The 19,891-nt window shown below is 38.6% G+C and overlaps 1 protein-coding gene and 1 long non-coding RNA gene across 5 annotated transcripts in view; both read left to right on the top strand.

The window, feature by feature from the left end:
• The window catches only part of LOC129775817 (ribosomal protein S6 kinase 2 beta), a 77,601-nt gene extending 62,321 nt beyond the window's left edge, over positions 1–15,280 (top strand). For all 4 annotated transcript variants that reach the window (XM_055780946.1, XM_055780944.1, XM_055780945.1 and 1 more), the window contains 7 exons: positions 3,305–3,661; positions 3,719–4,027; positions 11,594–11,755; positions 11,816–12,138; positions 12,192–12,477; positions 12,538–13,113; positions 13,174–15,280. In XM_055780946.1, the coding sequence (XP_055636921.1) occupies positions 3,305–3,661; positions 3,719–4,027; positions 11,594–11,755; positions 11,816–12,138; positions 12,192–12,477; positions 12,538–13,113; positions 13,174–13,530 (2,370 nt within the window). In that variant the 3' untranslated portion in view covers positions 13,531–15,280. The remainder of the gene's footprint in view (positions 1–3,304; positions 3,662–3,718; positions 4,028–11,593; positions 11,756–11,815; positions 12,139–12,191; positions 12,478–12,537; positions 13,114–13,173) is intronic.
• A 2,948-nt stretch (positions 15,281–18,228) lies between these two features.
• LOC129778742 (uncharacterized) lies at positions 18,229–19,640 on the top strand. Its single transcript, XR_008743490.1, has 3 exons — positions 18,229–18,421; positions 18,481–18,730; positions 18,818–19,640. It is a non-coding gene; the product is annotated as an uncharacterized LOC129778742 (long non-coding RNA).
• Positions 19,641–19,891: the final 251 nt, after the last annotated feature.

Here is a 19,891-nt window from a genome sequence, read left to right as displayed (position 1 = left end):
CTTGACCTCTCTCCATCCATACAAGCTCTGCTTGCAACAAGACACATCGGGCTGTTGTGCTATTTATAACATAATAATGATCATATCAACTACTGTCGAACCCCGATTATCCGCGGAATAGGTCATGTACACCAGTGGTCAGATAATGTGAAAGCCATGACCAAAACAATTGTGCATGAGCCTATCACTCAGTGATAAATTTTGGGAAGGCCTATGAATTTACATTGGAACTCGCTGTCGCGCATAATCCACATCGCGGATCATCCGTTCACGGGTAATCGGGGTTCCACTGTACCGCCGCTGTCCGGTCTAACTTAACAATGAAACAGAAGGAATACTCTTACGTCTAAATGGCTACTGTGTTATTTATCATATGTATAGATACGATGAACATGTAACATTTATACGATTAAATCTGGCTCTGTTACTGCTAAAATGCCAATGAGCCTAAATAAATAAACAAATGAGATAATGAGTATGCACATGGCATCGGATTATTCTATTAGAATACATGTTCATTGCTCTTGAAAAGTTTGAAATATGTTGTTCAAGAAATGGCCATTGGAAGCTGTATATTTGACGTAGGATTACGTCTTTCAGTACGGGTGCTAATTTAGAATACATATCACGTTTTTATGAACTAGTTTAAACATTAATAACTATATTTTCTGCGCTCAGAATTTTATAAAAAAAAATTTAGTACCTTCGTGAAAAATTAACGCGTGAAGATGGAATATACATAATTTTGAAGCTTCAACTTTCAAGTTTTGGAATGTTTGCGAACATATTTTTTATCTGAGATGAAATAAAAAAAATCTTTTTTAATATCTGGAAGAAATAAAAAAATTGATTTCTTTTTGTTTTACCAAACTTTTTGTAGGCCATCACAATTTTTTGCTAAACAACTCAAAAGCAAATCCAGTTAACATTATCAAACAGCTTTCATTTCATTTCTATAACGTTCCTGTGAAACCTTTGCATATAGAGATATTTCTGTTTGAATGAAAAATTACTCCCTCGTCTCTGATAATGAATAATTCAATAGATAATGATCACCTCCACTCTGTTCCTCTTTTTTGTGTAGGTTTCCAGATTGGTGATTTGAAAAATCAAAACTTCTTAACCGTTGGACCGATTTTTGTCATTTACCACGAAAATTGTAGAAACAAATTTCGTAAAAAAATGCATTCGTGCGCACAGAGACAGTCGATTCAATTTCATAACGACTGTAGCGAATAGGTTGTACTATTGGGATGGCTGCTCGCGAGAACAAGAATGAATCGTGAATCAACCATCGTCAACTGCTTCCACAAACCCGCTCAAACCATCGTTTTTTTTCCAGGGCCATCGGAACATTTTTCCAAAAGAGTCATTTCTAGAATTTCGATGCGTCCCAAAATAATATCAAAAGTGCTAAACACGTGTATTGATTAAAATAGTTTCGTAGTTCTAGGCCAACAATGTTGTCGTGTTATGGGCTAAACCCTGTATTATTTTCTACATTTTCAGGCAATTTATGAATCTTAGCTAGAAAACTCTTTGTTTTTTGAGCCAAGTCATCAAAACATATGCCATATCTGTGTAATAATTGAAGTGCTGATCTCACGTGCGTGTCCCATCGATGAAAACAAAAGGTAAACGAAAGGAGTGCTCCCGTGGCCGAGCGGGTAGCGTCACACCTAACATGCCGGGGGTTTGGGTTCGATTCTCGTTCTGGTCGGGGGAATTTTTCGTCAAAGATTCCGTTTTTGGAGAGCACGATTCATTTCGTTTAAAATGTTGAAATTCCATTAGTTTTCAAAAGTTTGTACCATCATTTACCTCGCTGATCCTAAAAGCACGCATCATTGTCTTCGTTTCAAAGCGACCTGACCTTGCGGTAGATGTGATCGGTTAGCCGGAATCAATATATGATTTTTAGGGTTCCTCAAATATATTCAATTCTCATCCTCGGTCACGATCCGACACAGAAAATAATTGCATTTATAGCTGGCAAGCAAAATTTCGCAAATGATTTTCCGATTTTCTGTTGTCTGTCGTGTAAATCATGTGGAACCTATCTTCCAACGTTCAGGAAACGGTTGACTGGTCAATATTTAATTGTTCTGCAAATTGTTGCGGATTTATTTAGTTAATGGCAAAAGCTGAATAATGTTCGCAGATCGTAGTTCGCTGACAAAACGTCCACCACTTTCAACACACAAAAAAAACTGTGTGACTGTGTGAAACTGCAGATATTTTGAATTGGATTCAAATCGTCAAATCGATCGATATGACTTTGAAGTTTGATTCATGACTCATGACTCAGGGATACCCAAATTAGAACCTAATGAGGTGAAACTTTCTAATTTATCATATTATGGCTCGAAGGTGTGGGGAAACTAAAATTTGCCATTTAAAATGGTTTCAAGGTCAACACTAGTCCAGGAATTTCAACTCATTTTAGATAGAAAAAACGGAGATCGAGACGAAAAAGGAAGCGCATCACTTACTTCTTCGTCTCGATTTGACACAACTTCGCACCATACAAATACAGATGAAATGACAGAAATTGATTGATAATCTTACAAACACATCGATTAGAGGTGTTTTTTTTTGTAGTGATATATCAATGTTGAAATATTGAGTTCCATAAATAAGGTTTTTAAAAGGAGGTACGTACTTTGCGTATGAAATTTCATACGCTGGGACATAATGAGTTAATGTGTGATTTCCGGTTCATATACATACACATCGTGGGATATCTGTCCTTTTTTTGGAAATAACTAGACCGATTCAATAGACAAGCATGGTAGCAAGCGTGGGTGTAAAATTTATCGATGCGGAAAAAATATATAAAAAATTTGAGTAAAATAGAAGCGTTTTTTTCTTAACTTAAGAAATCGATTTTTTCATGAAAAAGTATAGATGATGCACATAGATTATCCTGTCGATTATTATAGAATTCTTATTCACATTCTTTAATTTGTGCTCTACTCTCAAGTGTTTAGCAAACTAAGATATGTAATGTTTTTTAATTATCCAACGTGTACACTGGCCCACGTGTTTGTTGTTCATTCCGAAGAGTATTACATTGATTTCAAATTGATTGGAAAATGTATTTCAATATATGCATTATGTTAATATTGTTGTTATTTTCCCGCTATGTATTTTCCTCAGTATATTTGTTACATTTCCTTCTCTGTTGCTTGTTTCCAATCCATAGCATTGAGAGTATTCGATTTGGAAATAAAATTACTCCCGCTAGTCAATAATGGTTTTGCTCAAAAGCTACAATTGTAATTTTCATCTATCTCCCACCCAGTCACAATCCCAAGACAATGTCGAGATGGTCGTCGATGAGGGTTACGATGTGTTGCTTGGCCAGCAAGTTCCACAGCTTGACCCGGGCGGCCAGCTCCAGCATCATCTTCACTTTGACCAGCAGCTGGCCCACGGTATGGACGTCGAGGCAATGGATCTGGACCCGACCGACGCTTCGCTGATGAAATCCGGTGATGAGCAGGAGTACGATATCCGGGACGTGGTGCGCGAAGGTCACGAAAAAGCGGACCCATCGCAGTTCGAGCTGCTCAAAGTGCTCGGCGAGGGATCGTTCGGAAAGGTGTTCTTAGTTAGAAAAATTGTAGGAAAAGATGCCGGAACGATGTATGCAATGAAGGTATGTTTTTAGGATCTTGATGTGCTGTGCATTTGATCATTCATTCTTTCGTTTTAGGTATTGAAAAAAGCTACTTTAAAAGTCAAGGATCGTGTTCGAAGTACCAACGAGCGCAACATTCTTGCCGACGTTGGTCACGCCTTCATCGTCAAGCTTCATTACGCCTTCCAGACACCAGGAAAACTGTACCTTATATTGGATTTCTTACGGGGCGGCGATTTGTTCACCCGGCTGAGTAAGGAAGTGATGTTCACCGAGGAGGACGTCAAGTTCTATTTGGCCGAGCTGGCACTCGCGCTTAACCATCTGCACAGTCTTGGAATCATTTATCGGGATTTGAAGCCGGAGAATATTCTGTTGGATCAGGTGAATTTTCGAAGTCTGCTAACATCATTCAAGACAATATGTGACCCATTCCAGCGTAACGTGACAACGTTTTGCCTCAATAAAAAAAAGTTTTTCATTTTATGTTACATGATTTCCAAAAAGTAAACGATGTCAGGGGGAAATTGAGGAAAATTCCTACAAGAATCATCAGTTGGAGAATATTTTATAGTTAAATTCTTCGTTGCCATTCGATTATTTTTTGACGCGACAGCACTTGACTTTTTGCGGTTTCCGACTGTTGAACATTAATATTGTATTTTCAGCTCCGTTTCAAAACATAAAAATGAACTTTGTTCTATGATTTGTCAATAAAAGATGAACATAAATTCCAGTATATTCAGTTTTTCAAAAACTTTGCAAATACCGTGCAAATGTTGGCATGCATTTTGTGACGTATCAACATACTCTGCGCAAAAAAAAACAGGATTGACCTAACAAAATCTAAAATATATATTAACGCTTGGCATCGTTCGAAAAATCGGACAGCAATTTGGTAATTTTTCATGGGTTTCAAATGCAACCCTATGATAATGTTTTGGCATCAAATGATAGCTTAGTTTTTTAGCTACAACTGATTATCAGTTTCACTCAATTTTGTATTACTTTATTGGGTAAAAAATTGGTTTAAAGCAACTATGTGCGGAAAGTACATAACCTAACAAAAAACAAAACCTAAGAAAATGCAAAAAAATGTAAACTTTCCCACGGTATTGCTTTGATAAAAGAACACACATCGTGATGTGGGAAAAAAAACCATTGGATTGGATTGTGGCCTCTAATGTATATCCGAGGTAATTTCGCATGTTGCTGCATAAAAAAAGTATTCGGATAAGGATGAGACTACACATAAAACACCGAACTTACCTCATTGGAAAGCATCTTTAAACGCTGGATTGGGAAATTACTTATAAGAAGTATAAGAAGATTCAAATTGCCAAGTTCCAACATTTTGGGCTCGAGATTCAAGTCAGATTATTTACGAATTCTTGAAACGGAAACAGCCTGGAAAAAAATATTATTGGAGTGTCTAAAGTTTCTTGCGATGAATCTTGCGAAGATTTTCAGAGCATTCGATAATCAATTTTTTTTTATCTGTATTATAGTGATTTTCAACTCATTTGGCTGGTTCGTAACTTTTCACTTCCATTTTTGGAAGAATGTCGGGAGTGAGAATTGAACTCGTGACCTTTAGCGTGAGAGGCATGGATGTTACCACTACGCCAGATCGCCTCCCACTAGTAATTAAATCTTATTTTTAATTATGTTTCAATTATGTTAATGAGCTGTTGTTTTGATTTATGTTGTGTTAATGAGAAATTATTTTTTTTCTAATATCCGGTATCCGGCCGGATATTAGGTCACTATCCGTTATACGGCCGGGTAAGAAATATTGGCCGGATATCGGATAGTCACCGGATATCCGTTTTATCCCTAGTTTTGTTCATTAAAAAAGTGATTAACCCGTTTCATGCCAAGCATTCGAAAAATCGAACAGCAACTTCGATTTTTTTTTAAAGCAACCATATGGTAAGGTTTTGGTATCAAATGATAGCTAAGTCTATTAGCTACCACCCACTATCAATTTCATTCAAATTTGTATCACTTTATTGGGTATAAAAAATCGGTTTAAGGCAACTATGTGCGGAAAGTACATAATCTCACATAACCTATCAAAAAACCTCACAGAATAAAAAAATATGTAAATTTTTCAATAATTTTACTTTGATAAAATATCACCCATTGTAATGTAGGAAAAATACATTGGATTGAACCTCCTACAGGAACAAAAATGTAGGTTTTGGCCAATGTTTTTGTTTGGCGCTTTTTCGATTTTCTGTCATTTTCCGGAAAACGGAAGAACGGAAAAATATAATTCTTGAAGATTGGGGTTTCTGTAACGCCAATAATCAAAATTACACCGATGGTTTTTGTTAAAAAAATGATTTTTACAATTCGGTCGTTAATGGGTTAATAGTAAATATCACTTTTGCAACTAAATTTTTTCTAATTGTTGTAATAAAAATGCACGCGATTACACAACAAATTAAAAAAAAACACTACATGTTATACAAAATTTTCTCGGTAACTTGCCACACAAAAGTGGGCAATCGACATAGACGGATCTGAAAGCTGTCAGCAGCAGTGCTGAAAAAAATCAATTCATTCTTTTGAATTCGAACGTACAAACGTACGAACGTCTTCTGACTGTATCCCTTCCATTCGATTGAATAACCACACCTTTCAATCAAACTGCTTGTCATGTTGTTATTTGTGATTTACGTTTGTCCCTATCAATTGAACTAGTGACCGACACTCAATTGACATCCGACGATGCATTGGTATATTTTCAGAGAGAAACAGAGTAACAACGGGCGAGCGTGAATTTTTTATTTCTTTCATTCTTACGCTCCTCGTATTTCTGTGGGAGTGTGATGCTAACACATGGCCAAGGTGCATTATAAAATGCTATCCCATCGCCGGCTCTGTGTATGCCCTGTTTATATGACCGAAATCATACTTAAATGCGGAAAGCCGAGATTGTGAGAATGAATTATTTGTTTTCGTTCGGCCAAATGCGTTCATCGCATTCAAATGAGAAGGAATAGCTTTCGTTTGACAATGAACCCTTTCGGATTTCGGATCTTTCTGAGCTTGGCTAACCTTGCCAAGCCAAATTCAAGCGATCGAGTAATGCTTTCTTTGGTGACGAATGATATTATTTGTCATTTTCAACGATTTTTTTTCGATTGAGACTGAATTTTCACCGCACTGGTCAACAGGATTGTCAACTATAATTTTCAAAAATCAGGAAAAAATCAGGATAGCTATTATCACTAATATTGGGTTGTCCGACAAGTTCGTGCCGATTTTTAGGAAAACGAAAGCTTTTTTTCCTAGACAGACAAACATTTCTACAATTTTATATGCACAGTTCCATTCTACAGTCTTTCGAGTTCATGCTTTCCATAGAGTCGAAGTTTTAGCTTTTGAGATATACGGTTTTTGAATCATATATATTTATATATTGTACATATAAAATCTGTTAAATGTCTGTATATCTGTCATCCTCGAAGATTCACGAGTGAGAGGAAAAAAAAAGATCCCACAACTCTACCCCCAATGTTTTTTCATTCGATTCGCATTGACGTTATTGAGCTTCGTGTTCTGTCTTTGTGATGCGAAAATCATAACAGATTTTTAGGTGGAGATAACACAATTTTGAAATAAAAATTATGAAGAAAATTTACTTTTTCATATCGAATATGAATTCTTCGTAACATAATTTTCGCAAGTTGAAAAAAGTATTACACAAATTCTGTATCTGGTAATGATTTTATATTATATTGGTGAGTTTGTTGGGGATTATTAGGGAATTTAAAGATAAATGGTAAGTTAGGAAAATCAAAGTAAAACCGACACCCTAAGGATTTCCACATATGTATACTCAAGATCTTCCATGTTTCTTTGACTTCAAATCTTTACAGAATCTCTCCTAAATTCTGTATAAACCATTCTACCGAATTTGTTCATCATCATAGCATTCGTTCCTGATGTAGTAATAATATAACGTGATACGTATTTTTGCCAATTCAAAAGCTAGACGATGGATATCGGTAACAAAGTTTTCATAGAACGATTCTCAAGATCAAGGCGATGGATGAACTTCTGCTATGGGTCGTGTGTAAACACGGGAGTTTTGATTGATGATGAACGTTGATCGGGGATACCATCAACGTTGGATTTTGCTGTTTTCAGCTGAATACTTCCAAACATCTAAACGAGGCGTCTCCAAAAATTTGGACACATTTTTGCTGTCAGCGAAACACAAATCAGGTGTTGGTTTTACCCCGTATGGACTTGAAATTTTTTTTTCGACTAAACACATAAATTATACTAGCGAAATTAAGTAAAGAGTAAAAAAATCAGGAAATATCTGAATCATTTCAAACATGCCAAGAAGTCTGGGATATGGAAAAATCAGGAAGGTTGGCATTCCTGGCTGTCAGATGTGTAGCTGCCTCAGCTGTTGGTGGTAGAAAGACCCACAAATTCAGAAGGGCATTCAGTGGAATTAGCTCTGGGTACTGCTACCCAGTCAAACGGTACGTCATAGATTATGTTGCCAGCCAGACGCTGTATAGCGTTCGATCGACTCGTTTCAATACTTGTCTAGCCTTCTCTAGGCGTTATTGCGATATATGTTGGCCCAAAGCTGTTCCTTGTCATCGTAACTTATTGGTTTTGCGACATGCTTTTGGTTGATCAACATCATGAACAGCGCCCGCATCGACCAAGTTCGAGTTCGTTGTCGAAGTGGAACCGGCGGTAGACAGTGGAACCTTAAGGGGGCTCTACATCAAATTGCATCACGAAAAAAACGCTGTTGACCGAACCTTTTCAAACTTTCAGACAATAAAATATAACCCATTTATTTAGCATTATTTATTTCATTCGACCTTACGCTTAACTCCATTCATAAGGTTCTGTACAACATCTGGCTGCAGCTTCTTCTCTACGGAAACCCACTTTTTCTTCATGTCTTCCATCAACAGAGCAAGCAGACGCTTCTGTAGACACTCCTTGAGTTTCTGCTTCCTTACTTCTTCCGGAACAGCAAATTTGTGCTGGGTGGTGAAGAGACGCTTTCACGACACACTTGTGATCCTGATCACCAATAGAACCATCAATTCTGACGCATTTCTTCTTCTGTTCGATGCTCAGAGTTTCGTAGTAATGTTTAATCGCACAACGCACCGTTGACTGCACGATTTCAATTTGTTTTCCGATGTTCAGATGAGAGAGTTGAGAATTTTCCAGGTGCTTGCGCAAAATCAATTAGCGACGTTGGTTTTCGGGTGACGCCATTTTTGGATTTTTTCCAATTTTCGAAAAACTAACAGCGATGAAAATACAGTGTAAACAGAATACTCTAAATTACTTCTTAGCAAATTTTCAACAAAAAGAAAATTTTCTACAGCGTTTTTTCCGTGATGCAATTTGATGTGAGACACAATTTAGCAACGGTCTTCGTAATCGTGTGAAACCACTAAGGTTTGACCCGTACCACCTTTATTAAGATGTTGTGAATAAACCTGGGTACCCTCAGGACACGGCTGTCATTGAGCGATGCTAGAGATGCGAATACATGTGTTTTTAATGCAGTTGTCACTTGTTATTCACTTTGCATTTGTTTTTCGTCCATGAGTAAATTGTACCCAAGTAAATGAGTAAATTGTTCCGTAAATTGTTGTTTTTTAAGAAATAATATCGAAAACATTATTCCATTACGGTTTTGATGAATTTTCGTACTTTTCTTCGGATATCCTCTATCAAAGTTTGGACTCTCTGTCGGTCAATCTCAGTGGCCATTTTGTTCCACGATTTCTTCATGTCTGCAGCATCCCGAGTCACTTTGGTAAGACGTTTCTGCAGGCACTTTTTCCTCTACATTTATCATGTAGTCTTGTCTTGTTTGTGAACTTTGGTTTTCTTTCCGCAGCTGCAAATTCCTTGCCAAATCAAGAACTTCCTAGAAAATTTATCAGCGAAACCGAACACACAATGGTGCTCATTTCTTCCATCTCCCTCCCTCACCCCTCGCCCGCAAATCAATAATTTTGCGAAACAGTGTGAAGAAAATGATCGTTTCCGCACACTTCCCATCAAGTAATATCAACCAAACTCTAATCGATTACTCACAATATATTCAATTTTCATCTGCCATCGCAATGTATAAAGAATAACGTCGGAAAGCTCGAGCTAGTGTTCTGAAAGTTAAATTTTCATTTTTCAATTTTCCAGAATGGTTTTGTTTGTATTGGTGAAAGCGTTATTTTTTCGATACTGATGCCAGACAACATCATCGAAGCAGCTATAAAAACCACTCAATAAAATGTTGTTCCTGACTCATAGCGTTTCATGTCATGAAAATCAACTAAATAAAATTGTGTTGATATCAATACAATTATTGTTTTTACTTTTGTTAGTGTTTGGTTTGCCTTTATTGTTCTCAATACTTTCAATCTCACTTTTTGATCGTAGGTTCCACTTCGACGCGTCCTCTGATCCATCCGAACAACAGTTGTACGTTCAGGAACGTATATCATAGACGATCGATTTAGACATTTTCGGCGAAATTTGATGTTGGTGTCTAAAATTAAATTTATTCTCTTAACTTTTTCAAAGCAATACAAAACAAAACTGACGGATCAATGTGATTTTTTTTCCGTCGAAAGATACAGGTTTTTCAAACGATTTGCTGTCAAAAGGTTTCAATACGTCTACCAAGGCGCCTAGAAGTATATACTAAGGTGGGCCAACTTGCTAAAACTACTCTTCAGCCATCTTGTAAGTCTACTGTGTTTTGTTTGTAAACAAAACACAATACGCTATTGCCGAAGGTCGCTCGTGATCAGTCTGTCTCTTTCACGCTACAAGCAAATAATTCCCCTTCTACTTTCTTCCGTGCTGTTTTCATATACCGCTCTCCTAACCAACTTAGTGACGAAACGGCCTCACCTAGTACCATAGACCCGTCTTGACGTCTACAACGACCGCTGCAATAAAATAAACAGTGATTTCGGATTCTCAATATCCTAAGCTTCATAAGGGTCTTAGAGTGGGCACGGTTATTCGATTTCATGTTTGCTGGATTATATTCCCTTTGTTATGTGAGTGATGTGAAATAACAATAGTCGCATCAAAATCACTCGCTCTATTCTGGGAGTCACCTAACTTTTCAGCTCCTGTTTTATAACCGAATCGATAACAGAGCCATGATTTCAAATCTCACTTAACCATTTCACGTACAACATCGAGTCTCACTCGATGTGAAAATATTGTGCCAAAACGTACAACATCGAGTCTCGAGCGTTTGCATTGTATCCGTTCTTTTGGAAATTAAATCGTACGCTAAGGTGTTAATGACACAATTGTGTTTTTTCTACGTTATTCACGTTCTTGAATCGAATAACACAAATGACTCGAGCTATTTCATGTCATTCGCTGTGCGGAATAAGAGAGTTTCTCTCGTATATTTTGGTCACAGGATTTTTTTTTCTGGCAAGAAGAATCTCAATCTTCCAAACTAAGGACTCAATGCCTTAATGCTATCTACATGTATGAGAGGTAGTGCTCTCGTGGCCGGGTGGTTATTGTCACACATCATCATGCCGGGGTCGGGTTCAATTTCCGTTTTGGTTGGGGGATTTTTCATCGGAGAAATTTCTTCCGACTTGCACTGTGGTCACGCGTATTTTACAGCTTGCCACTCCAGAATATTCAAGGCGTGTTTTTTTCGGCATAGAAATTTCAACTGAGTACTAATAAAAATAAAAAGATGCAAGTGATATCTAAAATGAGAAGGGAAAAGTGGACTGGGAACGTCAGTTGTATGACAGGTTCAACTCTTAAATGATTGAGGCTCAATTTTAGATAAAGTTTAGTATAACGCGGACTCGATTTTTATATCACTATATTATGCATAGCCTGACCTGATTTTATTCGATGTTTTAACTTCCTCTCTTTTACCCTGAAACAAACCAGGACGGTCACATAGCTTTAACGGATTTTGGTCTGTCCAAGCAACCACTGGATGGTTCTAAAACCTACAGTTTCTGCGGCACGGTGGAGTATATGGCTCCGGAGGTGGTCAACAGAAAGGGGCACACACTGGCTGCTGACTGGTGGTCATTTGGAGTGCTAATGGTGAAATCTATTAACGCTTTTTTTGAACCGATTATTAATCGATCCTTATCATTTCTCCAGTTCGAAATGCTTACCGGCAATCTTCCCTTCCACGGTAGTAATCGAAACGACACCATGAATCAGATCCTGAAAACGAAGCTTGGAATGCCGGAAAATTTGAGCCCCGAAGCGCAGAGTTTGCTGAGAGCGCTTTTCAAACGGAATCCACAGAACCGGTTGGGGGCTGGACCGAACGGGATAGACGACATCAAGAAGCACGAGTTTTTCACCAACGTCGACTGGGAGGCGTTCGAGCGCAAGGGCGTACGGCCACCATTCATTCCTGCTGTTTCGAGGGACGATGCGTTTTACTTCGACACAGAGTACACCAACAAATCGCCAAAGTGAGTGAAACCTACATAAAAAGCTTGTTATTTATAAGTCTGAATGTTTTCAGAGATTCGCCTGGTGGCCCCGTTAGCGCCAGCGCGCACGAGATATTCCGCGGTTTCAGTTTTGTGGCACCAGGATTGCTGGAGGATACCCCAAACTTCGCCAATGGAAGTGGCTTCCTGATGAATCAACAACCCGCTTCGAGGTCACCATTTTCGAACGAAATACCCGGTGTCAAACCGGGGGCATTCGGGGATGAGTACACATTAATGCAAGAGTTGGGTCGAGGCACATTTTCGGTTTGTCGGCTTTGTGAGAATCGGACCACGAAAAAACATTACGCTGTTAAGGTGAGTGGGATGAATGGCTCGACACAAAAAGATTGAGTTCTAGCATATTTTTTCCATTAGATTATCCGCAAATCCGGCCACGATTGTCGGGAAGAGGTGGAAATTTTGTTACGATACGGTAATCACCCGAATATTGTTTCATTGTACGGAGTACACGAAGATCCTACATATGTCTATTTGGTAATGGAACTACTGAAAGGAGGTGAACTGTTGGACCGAATCCTGGCCATACACTACATGAACGAGGTGGAAGCAAGTGCGGTTCTGAAAACAGTTGTGTCAGCCGTCGCGTATCTTCACGAACATGGTGTTGTTCATCGAGATCTTAAACCATCTAATTTGCTGTATGCCTCGATAAATCACACTCCTGAATCGTTGAAGTTGTGCGATTTGGGTTTCGCCAAACAATTGCGCGCGGACAATGGATTGCTAATGACGCCTTGCTACACGGCAAACTTCGTGGCACCAGAAGTGCTGAAGAAACAGGGATACGATCTGGCCTGTGATATTTGGTCGTTGGGCGTTTTGTTGTACATTATGCTCGATGGTAAAACACCTTTCGCGAGCACACCAAACGACTCGCCGGATATGATTTTAGCAAGGATAGGCTCAGGGAAAGTTGATTTAGAAACGGGGGTAAGTTGAGTGTTTTTTCCGACGAAGAATTATCGTCTAAGATGACATTTTTCTGCACAGAAATGGCCAAGTATATCGGAGGAAGTGAAAGAATTACTGCGACAAATGCTACACATAGTACCACAACGGAGGCCAACGGCCGCCCAGATCCTTAGGCATCCATGGCTATCGCGTTCCCGGTTGCTCTATAATCAACCAGGAATGCAACATCAAGCCCAGCAGACGGTGGGGAACGCAGCAAGCTTAGGTACTGCTTCCGGAGATGGTATTGTATGTCCAGCGGAGAATTCAGAGGCGATCAAAGGTGCTGTTCATGCAACGTTCCGTGCAATCGCTTCCCCACAGGCGGCCAATCTTGGACCGGTTGGAATGTCAGATTTGGCAAGGCGAAGAAAAGACAAGATGAACCATTCGTAATTTTGGAGAAAGCTGGTGTGTGTCTGTAAATGTATGTGTGTCCGTATGGGTGTTCCACAAATTGTGTGTCCGCACATCTGCGTGTATTCGATGTACATTCGCGTGGTGTGAATCTCTCTCATTGCTATCGAATATGTTCAGCATCGTGAGGGAAATGGTATGCAGTTGATGAGACCGCCCAAGTACTGGGAATGTTTCTAACACATTTGAAAAGCTTTTATAAATGGTATTGCTTACCGGATGTGGAATACATTTTACATACTAACCAATAACTGCAAGGTGGATAAGGTGTACAATTTTTGAAAATAGCAATTGCTTTTTTGATTACAGCTGTAAGACAATTTTATAGTTTACTGATAGAAGTCGAATTGCTACTAACTATTTGGTAAAATATAATCTGAAACATAAAACTTCTACACAACTTGTTTGCACTCGAATCAGTAGCACTTAGAAGGTTCTGGTCCCTTTAGGGAAAGACAAGCATTTATTTACAGGCAATATCTACAATTTTCAACTATCACTTTTATAAAGTGTTTCAGGTATGATAGCATTTCTGGGTTTTCTGTGATTATTACATCTGTGTGTAGATTTTTCAATTGGTTTCACAGGGTTTGTTAGGAATTTTGGTGGAGATGTGCTTTGCGACATTTGCATGAAATTCCTCAATTACCAATCTAGGTATGATTGTGAGAAGCAAACAAGGTTGATCAACACAATTTACGAATCTGTCGAAATTTAACAGTAACTATTATATTAATGCACCTGCAACACATCATCATAAAGCTTTTGGATGTACAACAGCTCTGACGCTTGGACTAGAAGAACAAATGCTGACAAAAAAAGTAAAGATAAATGGGTACCCTTCTTAACAAATTATAAAAAAAGTTCAATTAAAATTTAGAAGCACTATAACTAAACTAATATAACAGAAAATATATCGTTGGGATAAATATTTATAAAAAAACGCAAACGCAAGAGAAGAAATAATAATCCACTGAAAATAAGAGTCCTGCATTTTTGGAAAAAAAAAACAACTAGTGAAAAAGTACACCGTCAGAACGGGAAACGATACGAAAAAGTTAAGAATTTATTATATTTACAATAATAATTGTGCCATACATTGTGACAAAAAAAAGAAACAAAACAAATAATTCGCGAGTGGAGTCGAAAACAATGAGAACAAACAAAACAACAATTAGAGAGATCTAAAACTAAAAAGGTGTTTTCGAGGAAGAAAAAAAAATCCCAGCCATATGAAGTAAGGATTTATGTGTGTGTTTGGTCGATCGGATTTAAAATTTTGAAGTAATCGGAAGTTTTCCATGGAAACGAGCGATGATGAGAATGGTGTATTTTGATTATTTTGCTGATGTTGAACAATCGTTTTCGAATTTGGCTCGTTGTAATTTCTAGTGAAATAGCGTCTTAACTCAGTTGATTTTAAATATTATTACGGTTTTCAAAGGAAAAGGTATTAAGTTTGTCTTACTAATTACAATAATATTTTTTGAACTTCTAGAATGGAGTGTTTTAAAGTTGTTTTAGATAATACTTCTGTTTTCGTGGACCATTATCGAAGAATGGTACATTTTAAGGGGCACTACAGTTAGAAAACATCAATTATTTACCGGCATTATTTCCAGTGAGTAAATCACGTCTCTACGTCACGTTACGTTTATTATACAATAATAAAATACAATAAGTTCAGTGCATAAAATATGAATAACAAAAATCATGAATAAAGTGAATACGGAATCAAGCTAACGTGTTGTTATTTGAAGATGATGAAAGACACAATATATCGCTAATATTTTAATGTGGTGTGGTTTAATGTGTCCGTTCCCGTTTACGTTTTTGCATGTGTTCCTTTTGCATCTGTTCATGTGTTCATGGGCCTGGAGGGAACATAACGACGACAAACGTTTATTGTTGATATATGACCATTGTAACAGCTTCAATATGACCGCTTTGAACACAGGGGAAACAACACGTATACCGAAACCTCTTGCTAACCCTGATGTTCTTGATCTTTTGCTTTGCTCGAATTCACTGTCGATAGATTGCAAGTGGAATGTAATCCAGGATCCCAACGGTAGTGATCACTTGCCAATCAAAATTTCCAAATTTCCTAGAATTCTTCTGAATCTATAAACACGGTATATGACCTCACAAGACACATTGACTGGAAAGAATATGCGGACGCGTTTGGTCTAGCCATCAGTTCCAGCAATGTTTTACCTTCATCGGACGAGTATAACTTCGTTTCTCGTTTGTTTATGACAGCGCAGTTCGCGCTCAAACAAGACCCATCCCAGGTTTCACCATTCATCGAAGGGCCCCCAATCCATGGTGTGATAGTCAGTATTCCAAGCTTTATGTAAAAAAATCAAATGCATTTAAATCTTTTCAGAAATGTGGACCCACTGACAATTTTCAAACGTATTCAGTCCTTTAGAATCAATTTAAATCCTTGAACAAAGATAAAAAGCGTGCTCATTGGCGAAATTTCGTGAGAGATTTGACACGAGAAACGTCGATGAAAAAATTATGGAAAATGGCTCGAAACATGAGAAATCGTATTGAGGCGTATCGTTTCTTCGGAAACAAAACACTAAAAACTATACATTTTATCACTTAACTTTACAAAATGAATACATGAAATAATACAACTTAAATTTCTTCTGCTATTTTCGTTTCGTGTTCTGCTTCAATTTGCTGCTATTGCTGTTAACGCTCTGCTTAGTGATCCCCGATATTCGTTCGATTAATCGATTAATCGAATACTTCCTAAAGAAATCGATTATATATCGAACGAATACTGTGCAACCAATAATCGAAGCGAACGAATAATTTACTTCGATTAACCGAGCCAAGCTCAGAGAAAAAAAAAGTACGGCCGCTGCAGTTTTATCCTGAAAATCAATTAGGCGTCGTGCACAAATTACGTAACGCTAAAAATCCGGATTTTGGACCCCCTCTCCCCCCTACGTAACGCAATTTTCTATCTCTAATACACAGAAATTAACGCAACCTCGACCTCCCTCCCCCCTTATTGCGTTACGTAATTTGTGCACGACGCCTTATTATCTTTAATGCTCCCCTAACTGGTAAAAGGAGCTCAATGCCGTCAACGCGAATTATGCTTCATTTACGGGTTTAGGGGAGCGTAAAATATAATAATTGATTTTCAGGCGGAATGTACACTTTTTTGATTCCAGATGGCTTTCTAGCAAATGAGAAATATTAGTCTAACTAATTATTTCTCTCAGTGTGACGATTAATCGATTAATCGATTATTTGGGGCGATTAATCCCACATTCCGTTTTGCCTGCCAAGATCGGGTCGATGAAATGTCAACAATCGACCTCAAATGCTGCCACCTTGCAATCGAGTTATCGACCTTTCATATGCATTCATCGAACAACTTGACGCCACTTTTTCGCCAACATGTGCAAGGCGTCGACCTGCTTGCAGCGCTGCTTCCAGCGCTGCTTCCAGCACTGCTTGCTGCTTGTTTGTATTGGTTTGTTATTGAAAATGAAAAGGAAATACATTGATCGATTTTAATCATTTTATTGAAAAAAATAATAAAAAAACATGTATAATAAAAATAAGGTATATAATGGAATCGGTGCATCCGGGTTGTCTGGATTGACGATTCAAATCCGACTGAGTACATTGATGAATACCTCCTTGCCCTTGATGACACAGATATGTGGCTGAGGAGGATTCTTCAATGTGCGTGAAGCACGGGATCTCCGATGGGGAAAATTGCTCGAAATACTATCGATGGCCAGGTCCTGCTGCTGTTGCTGTTGCTGCTGTTCCCCGGAATAGCACCCTGGACTTAAAGGATACTGCTGCGGGAAAGCTGATGCTGTTGGCTGGTGTGACAGAAGAGGAAATAAGCAATGTGGTGATGAGAGAAATCATCTTTCTCACTCGCCGATTGATTGAGTCGGATGTATTCATAGCTGAAACAAAATAAAATGATTAGTAAGTGAAAAGCAGAAATGAATTCCCTACTCACCAGTTGTATGATCCGGATAAAAATGCGAACATTAAAATTTCATGCGATTACGTTCGCTTACCTCGCCTATTTCCATTCTACTATACTACGGAATCAGTGCATTCGGGTTCCTCCGGGGTGGTAATTCAGCTGAGCAAGTTGATAAATACCTCCTTGTCGTTGAGTTTTCGTGTCTGAAGAGGATTTTTGAATGTGCGCGAAGCACGGAACCTCTAATGGGGAAAGTTCTTCGCAATACCATACCATGGTCAAATTCTGCTGCTGCTGCTGGGATCCCACAATCCAATCGACGAAAAAAACATCGACCTAACAACGACCGTAACGCTGTTACCTATTCACGATGACGACGATTAGGTATCGACATCTGGATACGGCATTAGTTTGTATGAGGCAAACTATTCTCTATCATATTAGTCGGCCCGAATCAGTTTATATTTGCTAAAATTTGTATGAAATTTTTTTCTTGGCATAATTTTTTCTACTTAAAGTACGTTGTCATGACCCTAATTTGAATTATTTTCTATAGACGTTCAGATATTCTCAAAAAAACTTGTCATTATAATATAAAATTATCTCAAAACATATTTTTTTATGACGTTTTTTCACCACTTTCAGGCAATGGTGATTTTCACTTACATAGAGTACTAATTTGATTAAGGAAAAATCATGTTCATTCATAATTTTCATTTTAAAAGTGTATTCATTCCTTCTGCAAATCCATACTGTCATGCCTATTCCCCAATATCGCCAACGCGGATAGTTCGTTGAATAATTAAACAAACTAAATGGCATCACTGGTGGTTCTTTTTTCCACTCCGCTAAACTGTCATCTCAAACAAAAACAAATGGATCATACAACTGGTGAGTATGAAATATATTTCGGCTTTTTAATTATTAATTATTTTATCTTGTCTTATCAGCTATGAATACATTCGACTCATTTGCTTCCATCAATCGGTAAGTGAGAAAGATGATTTCTCCCATCACCACAGTGCGGATTTCCACTTCTATCACAGCGTCCAACAACATCCGTTTTCCTGCAGCATCAACAGCAGCAGCAGCAGAATTTGACCATGGTATGGTATTGCGAAGAACTTTCCCCATTAGAGGTTCCGTGCTTCGCGCACATTCAATAATCCTCTTCAGACACGAAAACTCAACGACAAGGAGGTATTTATCAACTTGCAATCAATCGGCGAGTGAGAAAGATGATTTCTCTCATCACCACATTGCTTATTTCCTCTTCTGTCACACCAGCCAACAGCATCAGCTTTCCCGCAGCAGTATCCTTTAAGTCCAGGGTGCTATTCCGGGGAACAGCAGCAACAGCAACAGCAGCAGGACCTGGCCATCGATAGTATTTCGAGCAATTTTCCCCATCGGAGATCCCGTGCTTCACGCACATTGAAGAATCCTCCTCAGCCACATATCTGTGTCATCAAGGGCAAGGAGGTATTCATCAATGGTGACCGGAATAAATCGCCACAGTAAACAACTGCAACAGAAACAACCGCTTAGAAAAAGTGTAGTAGGCTAGAAATATTTGGCGCGGGAAAAACATCATGTGCCTCACATTTCTATTATAAATTTATTCTCTTGTTCTCGTTTTTCGAAATTTATTCTGAGGACAATGTAATGGGGACGAAGTCCCCATTTGGCGAGGATAAGGAATCGAGGCGGCCCATGCCGCCAAGATGACGCAATCCGAGTCCACCGCCGACCCGCCGTCGGAAGCGGCGGTGTCTCGCACGCAAACCTGGGATCCACTGATTGCCCGGTTAGTTTGAAACATAGGATACGATCCTTTAGCAATGTCCGACCGAGCTCTAGCGAGCGTCGGACGGTATACGTCTGCCCGGGGCGTTACGTTTGCCTGGGGCATTACGTTTGCCCGGTTAATTCTTGTTTTGAAATACAATACCGCGCCACAATATTTATAGCCTACTACACATTTTATAAGCGGTGGTTTCTGTTGCAGTCGTTTTCTGTGGCGATTTATTCCGGGAACCTTCATCAATGTACTCAGTCGGATTTGAATCGTCAATCCAGACAACCCGGATGCACCGATTCCATTATATACCTTATTTTTATTATACATGTTTTTTTATTATTTTTTTCAATAAAATGATTAAAACCGATCAATGTATTTCCTTTTCATTTTCAATAACAAACCAATACAAACAAGCAGCAAGCAGTGCTGGAAGCAGCGCTGGAAGCAGCGCTGCAAGCAGGTCGACGCCTTGCACATGTTGGCGAAAAAGTGGCGTCAAGTTGTTCGATGAATGCATATGAAAGGTCGATAACTCGATTGCAAGGTGGCAGCATTTGAGG

This window comes from Toxorhynchites rutilus, chromosome 3 (genome assembly GCF_029784135.1).
Source record: "Toxorhynchites rutilus septentrionalis strain SRP chromosome 3, ASM2978413v1, whole genome shotgun sequence".
NCBI classification, from domain to species: Eukaryota; Metazoa; Arthropoda; class Insecta; order Diptera; family Culicidae; genus Toxorhynchites; species Toxorhynchites rutilus.
This window is presented reverse-complemented; position numbering and strand designations above follow the sequence as displayed.